Here is a 15,791-nt window from a genome sequence, read left to right as displayed (position 1 = left end):
GCGTGTCAGCCAAGACAGTCCTACAACATCCAGAGCCTTGAGGAACTCCGGGCGTATCTCATCCACCCCCGGGGCCCTGCCACCAAGGAGTTTTTTGACCACCTCGGTGACCTCAGTCCCAGAGATGGGGGAGCCCACCTCCGAGTCCCCAGGCTCTGCTTCCTCATTGGAAGGCATGTTAGTGGGATTGAGGAGGTCTTCGAAGTACTCCCCCCACTGACCCACAACGTCCCGAGTCGAGGTCAGCAGCGCACCATCCCCACCATACACAGTGTTGACACTGCACTGCTTCCCCCTCCTGAGACGCCGGACGGTGGACCAGAATCTCCTCGAAGCCGTCCGAAAGTCGTTCTCCATGACCTCCCCAAACTCCTCCCACGCCCGAGTTTTTGCCTCAGCAACCACCAAAGCCGCATTCCGCTTGGCCTGCCGGTATCTATCAGCTGCCTCCAGTGTCCCACAGGACAAAAGGGTCCTGTAGGACTCCTTCTTCAGCTTGACGGCATCCTTCACCGCCGGTGTCCACCAATGGGTTCGGGGATTGCCGCCACGACAGGCACCGACCACCTTACGGCCACAGCTCCGGTCAGCTGCTTCAACAATAGAGGCACGGAACATGGCCCATTCGGACTCAATGTCCCCCACCTCCCTCGGGATGTGGTCGAAGTTCTGCCGGAGGTGGGAGTTGAAGCTATTTCTGACAGGGGGCTCTGCCAGACGTTCCCAGCAGACCCTCACAACACATTTGGGCCTACCACGCCTGACCGGCATCCTCCCCCACCATCGAAGCCAACTCACCACCAGGTGGTGATCATTTGACAGCTCCGCCCCTCTCTTCACCCGCGTGTCCAAGACATGTGGCCGCAAGTCCGACGACATGACCACAAAGTCGATCATCGAACTGAGGTCTAGGGTGTCCTGGTGCCAAGTGCACATATGAACACCCCTATGCTTGAACATGGTGTTCGTTATGGACAATCCGTGACGAGCACAGAAGTCCAATAACAAAACACCACTCGGGTTCAGATCGGGGGGGGCCATTCCTCCCAATCACGCCCTTCCAGGGTCTCACTGTCATTGCCCACGTGAGCATTGAAGTCTCCCAGCAGAATGAGGGAGTCCCCAGAAGGTATGCCCTCTAGCACACCCTCCAGGGACTCCAAAAAGGGTGGGTACTCCGAACTGCTGTTCGGTGCATACGCACAAACAACAGTTAGGACCCGTCCCCCCACCCGAAGGCGAAGGGAGGCTACCCTCTCGTCTTTACCCATTGGGTAAACCCCAATGTACAGGCTCCAAGTTGGGGGGCAATAAGTATACCCACACCTGCTCGGCGCCTCTCACCGGGGGCAACTCCAGAGTGGTACAGAGTCCAGCCCCTCTCAAGGAGATTGGTTCCAGAGTCCAAGCTGTGCGTCGAGGTGAGTCCGACTATATCTAGCCGGAACCTCTCAACTTCGTGCACTAGCTCAGGCTCCTTCCCCTTCAGAGAGGTGACATTCCACGTCCCAAGAGCCAGCTTCTGTAGCCGAGGATCGGACCGCCAAGGTCCCCACCTTCGGCCACCACCCAACTCACACTGCACCCGACCTCCTTGGCCCCTCCCATAGGTGGTGAGCCCATGGGAAGGGGGACCCACGTTGCCTCTTCGGGCTGTGCCCGGCCGAGCCCCATGGGTGCAGGCCCGGCCACCAGGCGCTCGCCATCGAGCCCCACCTCCAGGCCTGGCTCCAGAGTGGGGCCCCGGTGACCCGCGTCCGGGCAAGGGAAAACGCCATCCAAAATTGTTTTTCTTCATAGGAGGTTTGTTTAACCGCTCTTTGTCTCATAGTATTGTCTACTTTTATTTTTGTTTCATGTGAACTTTTCTTTCTTCATCCTTTAAAGGATTTTGAGCTATATAAATAAATATTGTTGTTGTTTTTACCGGTGTTCCCAGAAGGAGATGTTTCATCTCACAGGGCACCCTGGATATCATTGAGAGGAGTCGCAGCGCACGGCTCAATGGCAACTCTGGTCTGTACCAGGAACTGATAAGGACGGCTGTGAGGGCTCTGAGGACAAATAAAGAAGTGTTTGTTAGAGGAATCTGTGAGCAAGTGACACACCATCTGTGGTCTAGCAACCCATGTCCTGCTTACAGAGAAATCGAAGCATTATGCATTTCCAAATCTGTTCTTCGGAGAGTCGCAGTCAGGGCGGCTGATGGAATGGTCCTTACGGATGACACTGCAGTTGTGACCCACTAGGCTGGCTACTTTAAGCAGTTGTTCAAAGCTGATTCTCCGGCTAGGACATTGGATATCTATGGGTCCACGGTCCTTGAGGCTGATCTTCCAATTAGCTGTGAACCACCCAATCTCACTGAGATTGCACAGGTGGTGAACCAGCTGAGGGAAGTAAAGGCTTCAGGGATCTGTGGTATCCGGGGTGAACTTCTCCAGGCTGGTGGTAAGGCTGTCCTCCTGGCATTGCAAGCAATCTTTGCTTCCATTTGGGACACTGGCATCATCCCAACTGACAGGAAAACGGGACTTGTTGTCCCTATCTGGAAAGGGAATGGTGATCGCCTGGATTGCAGCAACTGTAGGGGGATAACACTGCTCTCGGTGCCGGGTAAGGTCCTTGCTAGGGTCGTCCTCAATAGGATCCGTGATCACTTGCTCACCTTCCAGTGACCAGAACAGTCTGGTTTTATGCCTACGAAGTCTACCATCAACCGCATCCTGGCACTGAGGGTACTCATGGAGCACAAACACGAATATCGGCAGAGTTTCTTTATAGCCTTTGTTGATTTTTGTAAAGCGTTCGACTCAGTTAATAAAGCTGCCCTATGGGACATCCTGAGGGTTCACTGAATCCCCTTGAGGTTGTTGGATATTATGGCCGGCCAGTAAACAGGGATTGTGAGTGCTGTGCAGAGTGGAGACATAACCTCTATGTTTTTCCCAGTTGATTCTGGGGTTCGTGAGGGGTGTGTTCTTACTCCTACTCTGTTCAGTGCTTGTATGGACTGGGTGTTGGGCAAGGTCATGGGGTCCAGTGGCTGTGGGGCATCTGTTGGTGAAGAAAGATTCATGGATCTTGACTTTGCTGACGATGCTGTGATCAATGGAGGCTCTGATCGGGGCACTCAAGAGACTGAGCGAGAAGTCTGAGTGTCTGGACTCCCGAGTGTCCTGGATAAAAACCAAGATCCAGGCCTTTAATGACCTCTTGGGCACAACCATCAGCAGTGTGTTTGTTTGCGGAGAGAGTGTCAACCGTGTCGAGAGGTTTACTTACCTTGACATTCATGTTGACCATGCCCAACACCCAGTCCATGCAAGTATTAAACAGAGTAGGAACAAAAACACACCTCTGACAAACCCCACAATCATCAGGGAAAATGCAAATATTCTGCCTCCACTCTGTACCAGTGTACAGGCCGACCATGATATCCAGCCAATTTGGGAGGATTCCATGAAGTCTGAGGATGTCCCATTGAGCAGCTCGATCAACTTAGTCGAACACTTTGCCAAGATATGGTCGATGGTAGACTTATTAGTTGTAAAACCAGACTGCTTTGGTTGCTGATAGGTGAGCAAGTAATCGCGGATCCTATTAGATAGATAGATAGATAGATAGATAGATAGATAGATAGATAGATAGATAGATAGATAGATAGATAGATAGATAGATAGATACTTTATTAATCCCAAGGGGAAATTCACATACTCCAGCAGCAGCATACTGATAAAGACAATATTAAATTAAACAGTGATAACAATGCAGGTATACAGACAGACAATATCTTTGTATAATGTTAACGTTTACCCCCCCCCCCGGGTGGAATTGAAGAGTCGCATAGTGTGGGGGAGGAACTATCTCCTCAGTCTGTCAGTGGAGCAGGACAGTGTATTGAGGATGATCCTAGCAATCCTAGCAAGGACCTTACTTGGCACAGAGAGCAGTGTTATCCCCCTTTAGTTGCCACAATCAAACAATCACCATTCCCTTTTCAGATAAAGGCGACAAGTCCTGTCTTACAGTCAGTTGGGATGATGCCCGTCTCCCAAATGGAAGCAAAGATTGCTTACAATGCCAGGAGGACAGCCTTACCACCAGGTGAAGTTAACCCCGGATACCACAGACCCCTGCAGCCTTCCCTACCCTCAGTTGGTTCACCACCTGTGCAATCTCACTGAGACTGGTTGCTTCACAGCTAATTGGAGGATCAACCTCAACAACCATGGACCCTTAGATGTCCAATATCCTAGCTGGAGGATCAGCTTTAAACAGCTGCTCAAAGTATCCGGCCCAGCAGATCACAACTGCAGCGTCATCCTTAAGGACGGTTTCATCACCCATCCTGGCTGCGGCTTTCCGAGGAACAGATTTGGATATGCGTAATGCTTCGATTCCTCAGTAAGCAGGATGTAGGTCCCTAGACCATAGATGGTATGTTACTTGCTCACAGATTCCTCTATCAAACTCCTCCTTATCTGCCCTCAGAGCCCTCGCATCCGTCCTTCTCATTTCCTGGTACAGACCAGAGTTGCCATCAAACCTTGCACTGCAACATCTCTCTATGATATTCAGGGTACCCTATGAGATGAAACGCCTCCTTTTGGGAACACCAACACAACCTTTAACAACCTTCATGGTCTTGTCATGGAAGGTCTCCCACATCACATTATGATTAGCAGTCGCGCCTAAGTCTGCATTCTGGGGAATGCCACAGGAATTTGACAGTAATGACTTTTTAGGAGAGCTATTTACAGAATGTTTAAATTTATTAATGAACTGCAACATGTTAATTCTCTGTTGTGAATAAACACTGTGCACACTTTTTGAACAGATAGTCTTGTCTGCCTTCTCACTCGGCCTGGTCCATGCCCCATATAAAAAAATCTCTTCATGGGAGTTTTTAAATATGGTGGGCACAAAGTACAGGGTGAGACAGGAGTGCTTTGATGTCAGGTAAAGACCAACTAATGTAGTCTTGTTAAGGAACGGCTACATTATTTATTCAGGGAGGCCTCTTTTTCTGTATATTTTATTAATTTAACTCCCCGTAATCATTCATTCTTTGTGTTTTTGTGGAGTAATTCTGAATCATCTGTTCTTACTGTTGCCAATCAGAGTGATATGCATATTCATCCTTCCATCCATTTTCAAATTTCTGCTTTGCTTAGTTCAGGGTTTTAGGATATACAGGTATGGATTTTATGCCAGTAAGATATAAGCCTGGAGCTAATTCAGGCTGTGCTCTTTAATTAAATAGGAATTTTCAATTTTCACTCTGGTTACATTATTTTTCATGTTATCCTAAAGACATTTTGCCAAGTAACTGTGAAATTCTGAATTTTAAGTAAACAGCACTTTAAAAAAAAAACTATAACTATGCAATGACATTTCAGAGTGAACATTTAAAAAAATGGACAGCTCACAGCTGTTTCACAAACTCTGAGGTTTAACTGAAAATATCCTTACAGGGCACAGGAACAAATGGAAGAAGACTTGACATTGATATTAATAGCAGGGAAATCATAAAGTCCATTAGCTGTCGCTTTAATGGTCAGGCTTTCATGATCACCAGCAGAGGTATTTTATGGCCGAGCCCACTCTTCTTCTAATATTCTACTGCCTGTTATGAAGTTGTTTGTTTCCACTTCTGTTCTCAGTGGTCACCTAATTAGGTCATCCCCTTCATTTTGGACTCTGCAATAATTAGAAGTCACTTTAAAACAAGTTGACATAAAAGTACAGGCTAGCATTACAAGGCTTTTCTCACAGAGTGGACTCCATCTTGAGAGGAATTATTGTAGTCTATTGCCAATAAAAAGGAATCAGCAAAGCTGCAACTTTAGTAAAAAGAGGCTAGTGCCGCTCTGCACTTCATTTATAATAATGTTTGGAGGCTCGAATGAATTCCTCTGGCCACATTCAGTAAGCTTGTAATCTGATTACTTACTGTTGCCTCTGTGTTGAAGGCCCATCAACGATGCAATAATACCTCGTCGGCTGTAAACCAAACACTGCTAAGTGCAGGTATTAGATTAGTGTGGCTGCCTGCCCAAGCCATTTCCATTTCACCATGCAGAGATTTCCATATTAATTCTCACCCTACTGCATGCCTTAGGGGAGTCTTCTAAGAGTGGAGCGAGGACATAGAGATGAACGCCTCGAGACAGACGCCCACTCAGACAGGGCTGCTTGAAATGTTCACAGTGTGCGCTTTTCTGAAATCACTCTGCCTTGCGCAGTTGATTATCAAGTATGGTTAATTAGTTTGGGTGTTAATTAACTGAGCAGTAGTGCACATTAACACCAAGATTAGCTGATAAATGGCTGTTATGGTGCGTGTTTAAAAGCACACATACACACTCTTTGCCCATTGCCTATCTGCCAAACTACTTAACAACAGCAGCTCCGTAAAAATTGCTTTAAAGGCACAGAGAGTGCTATTCCATTTAAGGTGCATGATTAAAACCAATATCTAATAATCACTGAAGGAGCACTGTCAATTTTCTGCAGCAGACATCTTTCTGTTAGCTGTGCAGATTTTGTATAATTTTTGCTTATTCTCTGGCTAAAAGTGATGTTAGTTTTTTTTACCAATTTTATTCATCCTTTTGTGCAGGCTATTTTTATTACATGTAAGTTTTATGATGACTGTCATCCTAAAGCACCAGACAGTTGACAAATTTGTCTGTTGAGTTCATTAAAGCTTTCTTAGTTACCATATATACAAGTTTTTCCAATAATTCAGTTTTAAAATCTGTCAGGGTCTCAACTTCAGTCGTTAGAAACCTCTTCCCTGGCTACTGCCTGTGCAGATTTTGGTTCAACCAGTTCAGTGGCTTTTCTCCCACATCCCAAAAGACGTGCTTGTTAGGTTGATTGGTGCAAGTGAACATAAAGTGTTGCTGGAAAATGGCAGCTCTCTCAAGGCCTTGTCCAGTGCTAATGGGAAATTGACCACCTTGTGACTTTATATTGGAATAAGGGAGTGTAGAAAATGGATGGATGGGCTTAATCTGGAGCACACTATGAGTCAGCAGTATGGTTTTAAGAACAATGTTTAAACCACAAGGCTACATACAATACCTGTGTAATGTAGTTGTAAATTATAAAGATAATATTTAAAATCCTATATGATTATCCTCTTTTTTATTACTATAAATTACTCTTCATTTATGGACTCCGCTTGTGAAACATGAAGTCTCCTCAGCTTTATCCCCAAATAGTACTTTTACTGTCTTAGCTAAAAATAAGAGAGCAGTCACAGCATTTAAAAGTTGTATTGTTACAGGTATGATGGAGCCCCATTGACTTAAAGAACGTAATGCTAGTGTGCCATAAACAGGATGTTCTGTATTGTTCATAATGGATTTCAGTTTTGTCTTCATTCTCTTCTCCACCACTGCCTTCAGTGGGCTGAGAGTATGTCCCATAACTTAGCCTTCCTTCTTAATCAACTTGTTGATTCAGTTGGCCTCTCTTCAAGTGATGTTTCCTGTCCAGCACACCAAAACATAAAAAAATCACACTGGCCATCACAGAGTTGAAGTTGTAGGATGTCACTATCCAATCTTTTCTGTAACTAGCCCAGTCCAACATGTCATTAATTTAGACCCCAAGTACTTGTAGCAGTGCGACATCTCCACATCCACTCTTTGAGTAGTGACCGAACGTAGAGGCTGTATGGTGTGGCAGACAATTCTCAAATACAACCAATTAGTGCAGAAGTCTGAGGTGTACAGAGTAAAAAGAAAATTACACAGGATGGTTCCTTGTGGTGCTCCAATGTTGCTCATATTTACATCAGAGTCATAGTCCTTTGGCCTCAAAAAATGTGGTCTGCCAGACAGACAAGAAGAAGAAGACATTACATTTATATAGCACTTTCTCACTACTCAAAGCATTTTAAAATAGGGAATGTTCAGTATCCACCTGGATGATGTGGCGGCAGCCATTTTGTACCGGTACACTCATCACACATTAGCTATTAGGTGGCGAAGGAATGATCGAGATTGTTAGCCAGTTAAAGACAGGGGATAATTATGGGGCCAGAAGGACTAGGCCATGGTGGGCAGTTTAGCCTGGACGTTAGGATACACCCTATCCTTAACAAAGGATGCCTAGGGATTTTTTATGACCACACAGAATCAGCACTTCGGTTTTAAATTTCATTTGAAGGATGGTGTCAGTTATTACAGCACAGTATCCCCGTTACTACATTGGGATTAGCCCACAGACCACAGAGTAAGTGCCCCCCGCTGGCCTCTACATCATATCTTCCAGTAGCAACCCAAGCTATTTTCCTAGATGATTTCTGATTCAAGCACTAGCCAGGCCCAAACTTGCTTATCATCAGGTGGATTACCTGTTCTAAAGTGCATGGTGATATGGACACCATTATCTCATCCACCTGTGTATCTCAAAACTTACCTCTTTGAGGGATAGCTGGATGGTACTGAAGACACTTCAGAAAAGCCCTTCTAGTAGTGTGCTTTATAGCAGTGTTTATCAACCACTGGGTCTCAACCCACTTTTGGTTTGCGGGGTGATGCTGGTTGCCAAAAAGGTTGACAAACACTGCTTTACAGGAAGTCCTCAGTTCAATATCTTCTTTTACCTTGTTAAAGTATTTTTTTTGGCTTGTGAAGATATGTGTGTTTGTCTGAATAAATGATTCTAGGCATGTGGGCACCATCAAGAGCAATGGGTAGAAGGGCTCTCACAAAACCTTTTGAGCAGGCCCGGTCTTAGGTATTATGGGGCCCTAGGTGAAAGGGGGGTCCAGGGGCCCCCTCAAGGGGGCGGAGCCCCCCTGGAAGCTCTGCGAAATGCGTGAAAATTAGACCAAGGAGTCGATCCGGGGCCATAGGCGGTCGCCTACTTCGCCTATGCCTAAGGCCGGGCCTGTTTTGAGAGAGAGAGAGACCAACACTGGCTGGGAGTTACATGCTTGTTATGCTAATGTGGTAGGGTAGAGGCTGCTGGAGAATGATAGACCCTCATGATGGTGTTCTAAATAAAATGTACAATTTGAGGAAATTCCCTCAGAATGGTTTGGAACAGGTGATCTAGCAGATGATGGGGCACATGACCTTGTACAGACTAAAGTGTGTCATGATTTAGAGGTTTGTGAATACCCTTAAACTCTTAAAATATCATTTTGACCTATTTTTGTTATGAATTGTTATCTTTATTTGTATGCATTTTTCCACTGTCATTCGCATACAATGCCTTTTTTGGCTTATTATTGATGTCAGTAGACATATTGTTAATGGCAGTGATGCTCTGTTTTTACCACTTGACATCTGGACATTGCACCACATGACATCATCAACCAGAGGGTATTTAAGAGGGCAGTGACCTACCACTGGCATCCAAGATTTTAGATTCAATAACAATCCTTTTCAAGGTGCATGGAATTTTACCTTGAGGTTTAGTTAACATCAAATTGGACTTTGTCTTCTGGGTATTCTGACTTTGTATTTTTGATCTGTGCAGGTTTTTTTGATAATAGGTTTTCCTTTTAATTGTGATCTTTATTTTTCTCTGTTTTCCTGTTCCTTTCTCATTCTGGCACTACAATGTGATTGTAGACTAATAGGCCTGTGGTCAAAGATGGACCATATCTGACACTGGAGGTATTGTATCTCTGATACTTGGTTTGAAATGAGTCCTGGATGAAATTTAAAGCCAATTTTATCATATAATTACATCAAGAGCTGGGCAGTTCATAGGAGCAATGGCTCTCTAGTGTGAGGAAGAGATCTTTGGTGTTATAGGGAGAGAGTTGGAAAGTGTGTGAGGCATCTGACCAAGTAGTTGGGTTCAGGCTTGTTTAGTACAGCTCAGGAGACAAACGATTTTCTTCATTTTGTTGTAATTTAAGTTCTCTATCGCCTGTGTGTCTTATTTTTACAATAAATACACCTTCTTTGATATTTGGTGGTCAATTGATGTTGGAGAGAATCAACAAGAGCATCCTGTTCTATTCCAGGGCATTATTTTGTGACATGAATCAGAGTCCAGAATATAAATAAGATATCATTCAGCCTGGTGCATTTGAATATTTTTAAATAAGTAATCAATTTATGAAATTGTTCAATGTTATAATTAAAAACTGCTACTTAGTTGACCATCTGCTTTCCATTGTTTGACAGCTGGAGGTTCCTACTACATGATTTCACGCTCGCTTGGCCCAGAATTTGGAGGTGCCGTCGGGCTCTGCTTCTACCTAGGGACTACATTTGCTGGTGCCATGTATATCCTTGGAACCATTGAGATTCTACTGGTAAGTCAGTTAGCCCTAAGCTGGTTATCCGATTCCTTACTAAACAAGAGTTTAAATTATAGAAATGAAATGTGAGTTCCAATAATGTTTCCTGTCATCATTTTAGATCATCCAGGCTTTGATTGCTTAAATCTTTTTTATAGTGAGCAATACCATAAAGGTATTTAATAAAGGCCTTTAATGACCTCTTGGGCACAACCATCAGCAGTGTGTCTGTTTGCGGAGAGGGTGTCGACCTTGCCGAGAGATTTACTTACCTTGGCAGTGACATTCATGTCTCTGGTGACTTTTCCTATGAAGTCAGTAGACGGATTGAGGTAGCTGGAAAGGGGTGTGTGGCACTCCCGATATCTATGCAAAAGGACAAAGGTCCAAGTCTTTAGAGTCCTGGTGCTTCCTGTCTTGCTATATGGTTGTGAGACATGGACGCTATCCAGTGACCTGAGACGAAGACTGGACTCCATTGGTACCATTGGTTTGACTTTGTGTCGAATGAGCGGTTGCTCATGGAGTTCCGAATGAGGCACATTGCCTGCATTGTTAGGGAGCATCAGTTACGGCACTACGAGGGTGATCCAGCTCGTAAGATCCTCATTATCGGGGACCCAAGTGGCTGGACCAGACCAAGGGGTTGCCCACATAATACCTGGCTGCAGCAGATAGAGGGTAATTTCCGGAGGGTGGGACTGGACCCCGTGTCTGCCTTGGGGGGTTGCTAACTGGGATCCTGAGTTGTTTCGTTGTGTAGTGGTGTGCGGCAACACACTGTACCAGTTCATGCTCCCCGACTTGACTTGAATGCCATAAAATGGTTTATGTCTGCATTGGGTAAACTGATACAAAATACGATAAAATTTCCTTAATTAGAGATTACTCTAATTTTCCCCTTCATGTTGCAATCCTGCATGCCTCTCCAACTCAATAATCCATAAAAGGCTCTTTGCACAATATGAAAACAGTGTCTACCATGGTAGAGTGTTTATGAATGGATTGAGGGCTTCAAGAATGGTCAGATAAGGTGTGGAATGGCCACCCTCATACATTACCAACAACAACATTGAATAAGTCCGTACCATGGTTCTGCTGAACCAATGAGGATATCAGTCCCAGGTACAACATCAGTCCATTAAAAGTGGATCACTTCTTTGGTTCAAACGGAGAGCCCATGTTTACTCCTAGGAAACAACTAGAGAAATTGACTAATCAGGATCAAAACTTTATCAATGTAACCACAGACACACTTGGCTTCCACATGAATGCGGGGAAACATGTACAGCCAACCCAAACAAAATTATTATAAAAATGCGGATAATTATTGATTGATCATCATACTAATTACCTGAATAGCCCTTAGTTTATTTTTTGACTCTTTAATGTATCTAACCTTGTCTGTCTGACTTCTCTTCTGGGTCTCCCAAACAAAAGCAGGATAGTCCTCCTCCCTCAAACTCTTCCCAAGTGGCACTTTCTGTTCGCATCAAGGTTGATAGGCTAAAGGTGAATAACTTTCTTAGAACAACCCTCCTGTGATTCAAAGAATAAAAGAAACCAGTGCCACTGCTTCCGCAGAATGGATGATAATTGTGCACCAGGTGTTTCCTTCCTATCATGAACTCACTTGTCATTTTTCACCTTTACAATGTACTAACATGCTCAAATATTTAGCTGAAGCAAATATTCCAAATTTACTTTGCTGACATCTTTGAAATAAATCATATAAACAAGATTAAAACAAACAACTTTGTGAAATGAGTAGCAAAAGCCAAAGACAGGATTTATTGCTGTTATAAATAATTTCTCTACTACCATCTGGTTTCATAACATGCGACTCTTGAAGCGTCTTTTCTCAGTCTCCTAATTCTACATGTAGGGTTTTGAGGAGTAACTGGCTCAATAACATGGGATGTTTTTCCATCTGCATGTGGACCTTACTCTATCTGGTGTTTCCACCTCTGAAACAGTTAGTGTATGACAATTTGTGAATAAGCTGTTAGCCAGTACCAGCGAAAAAAACATTTTCTCTGTTTTCCCAGGTGAAATTGCCACTTCAAATGTGCACTACTAGCCAGTTTATCACTTTATAAAGTATAAATTACTTTCATGCTGGAAAAATTTGGTGCTAGTTGAATTAATGTTTCTTTATTCTGTAAAATTAAGTAGGGCATTTTGAGGGGGAGACCTAAAAATTGCCCCCCCCGCTCCAAAAAAAAAAACTTGATAAAACATTAAGCACTTCCCTTTTAGTCATTTTCAAAGTGCTCTCCTTGAGATGCAATACACTTGTCCCAGTGTTTCTCCTATTCCTGGAACATTTGCTGTACCCATCTTTTGTTACCATATCTACAGCCTCCTGCCTTTTTTTCCTGGTTGTCCTTCATGGTAGCAAATCTTCTTACATCCAGGGTCAGTTTTAAGAAGTCACAGGGAGAGAGATCTGGTGAATATGGGGATTGAGAAGCAACAGCCAAATTGTTTTTGGTCACAATTTCTTTGACTGAGAACATGGTATGTATGTTGGTATGCTGTCATGGTGCAAAATCCTATTTTGGGTGTATTGCTTGTGTGGACATTTTTGGCTAATGCGTTCATGTTGGTGCCTCAGAGATTGAATGTAATATTGCTAATTAACAGATGTCCATGGGGAAAAAAAACTTTTGTGTGTCAAAAAACACAGTCATCAATGTTGAAAATCATCCATTGTTAATTGGAGAAAAAAATAGGCAATGTCATATGAGTGGTGGTGTAGTGTTTAAGGCTTAGGACTGCAAACCCTGAGGTTGTGGGTTCAAATCCCACTACGGACATTGTGTGACCATGAGCAAGTCACTTGACCTGCCTGTGTTCCAACTGGAAAACCAAAAAAAAAAATGGTGGTTGTTAATGGTGTGCTCAAAGTAAATGTATGCACAGAGTCATTTAAAAAAACAATTGGTTAATGAATGGGTTTTTAATACATTAATAAAGTTACATTTAATTGACTTGCTTTTACATCTTCATATTGACAAATTCTAAACTTTTACACTACTCTCTACAATCAAAGCATTTCCATCAAGCGTTATTTGTGCAATACTTCAATAAGCTAATGCTTTACAATATTCAATTAAAAAGGGCAAAGCAACATACAGCCAGGGATTGACTTTGATAGAAACTGAACTCTTGACTAATTCAGACATTTGGGAAAACTGTAGAAACTGATGACCCCAGAGCTCAGCAGAATGCTCAAGATTCATTCAAATCAAACTTGTCATTTCACTCGTCCACACCAATTAGATCTCTACTCTAATGTTCATCAAACGACTTGCATCTACCACTGCAAAATGGCATCCAGGACCTTAATAAACCACCTGGCCTAAACACCACCGTGTATGAAAAAATAGAATGAGATTCTCAACTGGAGAAGAGTAACAGGCTACTGTTCCTGTTTTTTTTTTACATTGGTTTGTCTTTGGAGGGAAGAAACAATCAGATTATTGTAAAATGCTTCTGAGTGGCGCAAAAAAAAAGTAGCCCACAAATCATCACGGAGAGCCGATGTGACTTTTGTAAACACCCTTGTCTGCTGTTATGATCACCATGTTGACTTATGAGGATTTCTTTCCATAAGTGGTTTTTGGTTTAATTGAATTGCTCCCAGAATAAGCAATACACCACTTTGTCACTAACATACAGTATTTTCACAGGAATGCTTGCAACAGAATACAGTTCCATGAATACCTCACGTATCAACTTGAAAGCGCAAATATGAACATATAGCTCCACAATGGAAATACGCTGCTTTAATGAATGTGTTATGTCATCTCTCCATCACATAATAAAATAACAAAACTAGTAAAATTAAACTTTTGCTTAAGGATCTTCCCACTAGCTTCACCTGACTTGTTTGCTGCAGCTAAAGCTAAGACAGGGCTCGCTAACATGTGCAGGGCTACATGTATATGTTCCAAGTTAGAATAGGGGCTTTAAAGGCTCACTGAGGAGCATCATTTTGGTCACTTACTGCTGTCTTTTAATGTAGTGGAACGTGGATAGACCTTAAGTGTCATTGGTCCTTTGTTGTAGCAGAAGGTGGTTTCTGTATAGCTTCATTTTTTAATTAATTTTAATTAGAAGCAGATAACATTCCATACAATCAAGTCAAACTTAATTAAGCAAAACTCAACCCCAACCCAAGAGAAAGGGAGGAAAGCCAACAACCAAAGCTAATCTTTAAAAGCAGCAAGAAAGGAAGAGTATCCTTTTTAAATAAATGGAAAATTATTCTAAAAAATTATTGAATAGATCCTGCAGTATTTAAAAAGAGTTTTGAAAAGGTCCTCTAAGTGAGAATTTGATTTTTTTCCAATTTCAAATAGTATAAAACATCAGTTTCCCACTGACTTAAAATGGTGGGATGTGATTCTATTTGAGTAAGATCTATCTATGTGCTAGCAGTGAGGTAAGGGTAATCACAGTTTGTTTGTCCTTCTCCACTTTAAGCCCATCTGGGAGTCCATCAAACACAGCTATCAATGGATTAGGAGTGATTGTGACTCCATGGCTGTTTGATAGGCATGAAAGGATTTTTGTCCAAAATGTTGTTAATTTGGTGTACATCCAGAACATTTGGCCTAGTGAGGCTGGAGCTAGATTGCAATGTTCACAGGGTGAATCTTACCTTTTAAACATTTTGGACAATCTTAAACAAGATAAATATGCTTGATAAAACAATTTTAAGTTGAATGACCAAATGCTTTGCACATATGGAGCTCAAGTGTATTCTGTGCATGGCTTTCCTTTTCTGAAATATTAAGTGAAAGGAAGGATCATTTCCCCAATATACCCTGGGATCTTTGAATGGAAGGGACTTTAAAATATTTGTATGAATTGTATATATGCTATCTGAGTCTTCAAGACTGATTAGTATTTCTTCTGGAATAGAACTAGGCGGAAGCTGAGGTTCTGTTTAGCAAAGTTTCTAACTTGAAAGTAGTGGAAGAGTTGTATTGATAAGAAGTTAAATTTGAAGCGCAATTGTTCATAGGATGCAAAGACATTATCTATGTACAAGTCTCTAAGTGTTTTAATGCCAGACATTTTCCAAACATTAAATACTGTATATGTTTGAGATGGAGGAAAAAGGTGGTTGTCATGTAGAAAAGCTTCTCTGCTTTCCGACATTGGTTCCATATTCTGTTAGAATGAATGGCAATTGGTTTATTAATGTAGTGATGATAATTGGTATTTACTGGGGAACACAGCAGGAAGTATAAAGAAGTACTGTATTATTTTATTTCTATTGCAGACCAGGCTTGTGTATATCAATTTGTGTCGACGTTCAAGTCTTTATAGCTTGTATATATATATATATATATAGCAAAGTAATAAAATTGAAAGTTTAGTAGTGCAATGCCCCCTTCTGCTTTAGGTCATTGAAGAGTACCCTTTGGATAAGTGGAAGTTTTGAATTCCAAATAAATGAGGATATGATTGAATCTAACTACTTAAAAAATGATTTGTT

At 42.6% G+C, this 15,791-nt stretch overlaps 1 protein-coding gene across 2 annotated transcripts in view; it reads left to right on the top strand.

The window, feature by feature from the left end:
• Positions 1-15,791, top strand: part of slc12a5a (solute carrier family 12 member 5a) — a 924,478-nt gene that overhangs the window by 812,931 nt on the left and 95,756 nt on the right. For both annotated transcript variants that reach the window (XM_051932831.1, XM_028811864.2), the window contains exon 6: positions 10,164-10,294. In XM_051932831.1, coding sequence (XP_051788791.1) covers positions 10,164-10,294 — 131 coding nt within the window. The remainder of the gene's footprint in view (positions 1-10,163; positions 10,295-15,791) is intronic.

Source organism: Erpetoichthys calabaricus, chromosome 10 (genome assembly GCF_900747795.2).
Source record: "Erpetoichthys calabaricus chromosome 10, fErpCal1.3, whole genome shotgun sequence".
Taxonomy (NCBI): domain Eukaryota; kingdom Metazoa; phylum Chordata; class Cladistia; order Polypteriformes; family Polypteridae; genus Erpetoichthys; species Erpetoichthys calabaricus.
The sequence above is the reverse complement of the archived record's forward strand: the minus strand, read 5'-3'. Positions and strand labels throughout refer to the sequence as shown.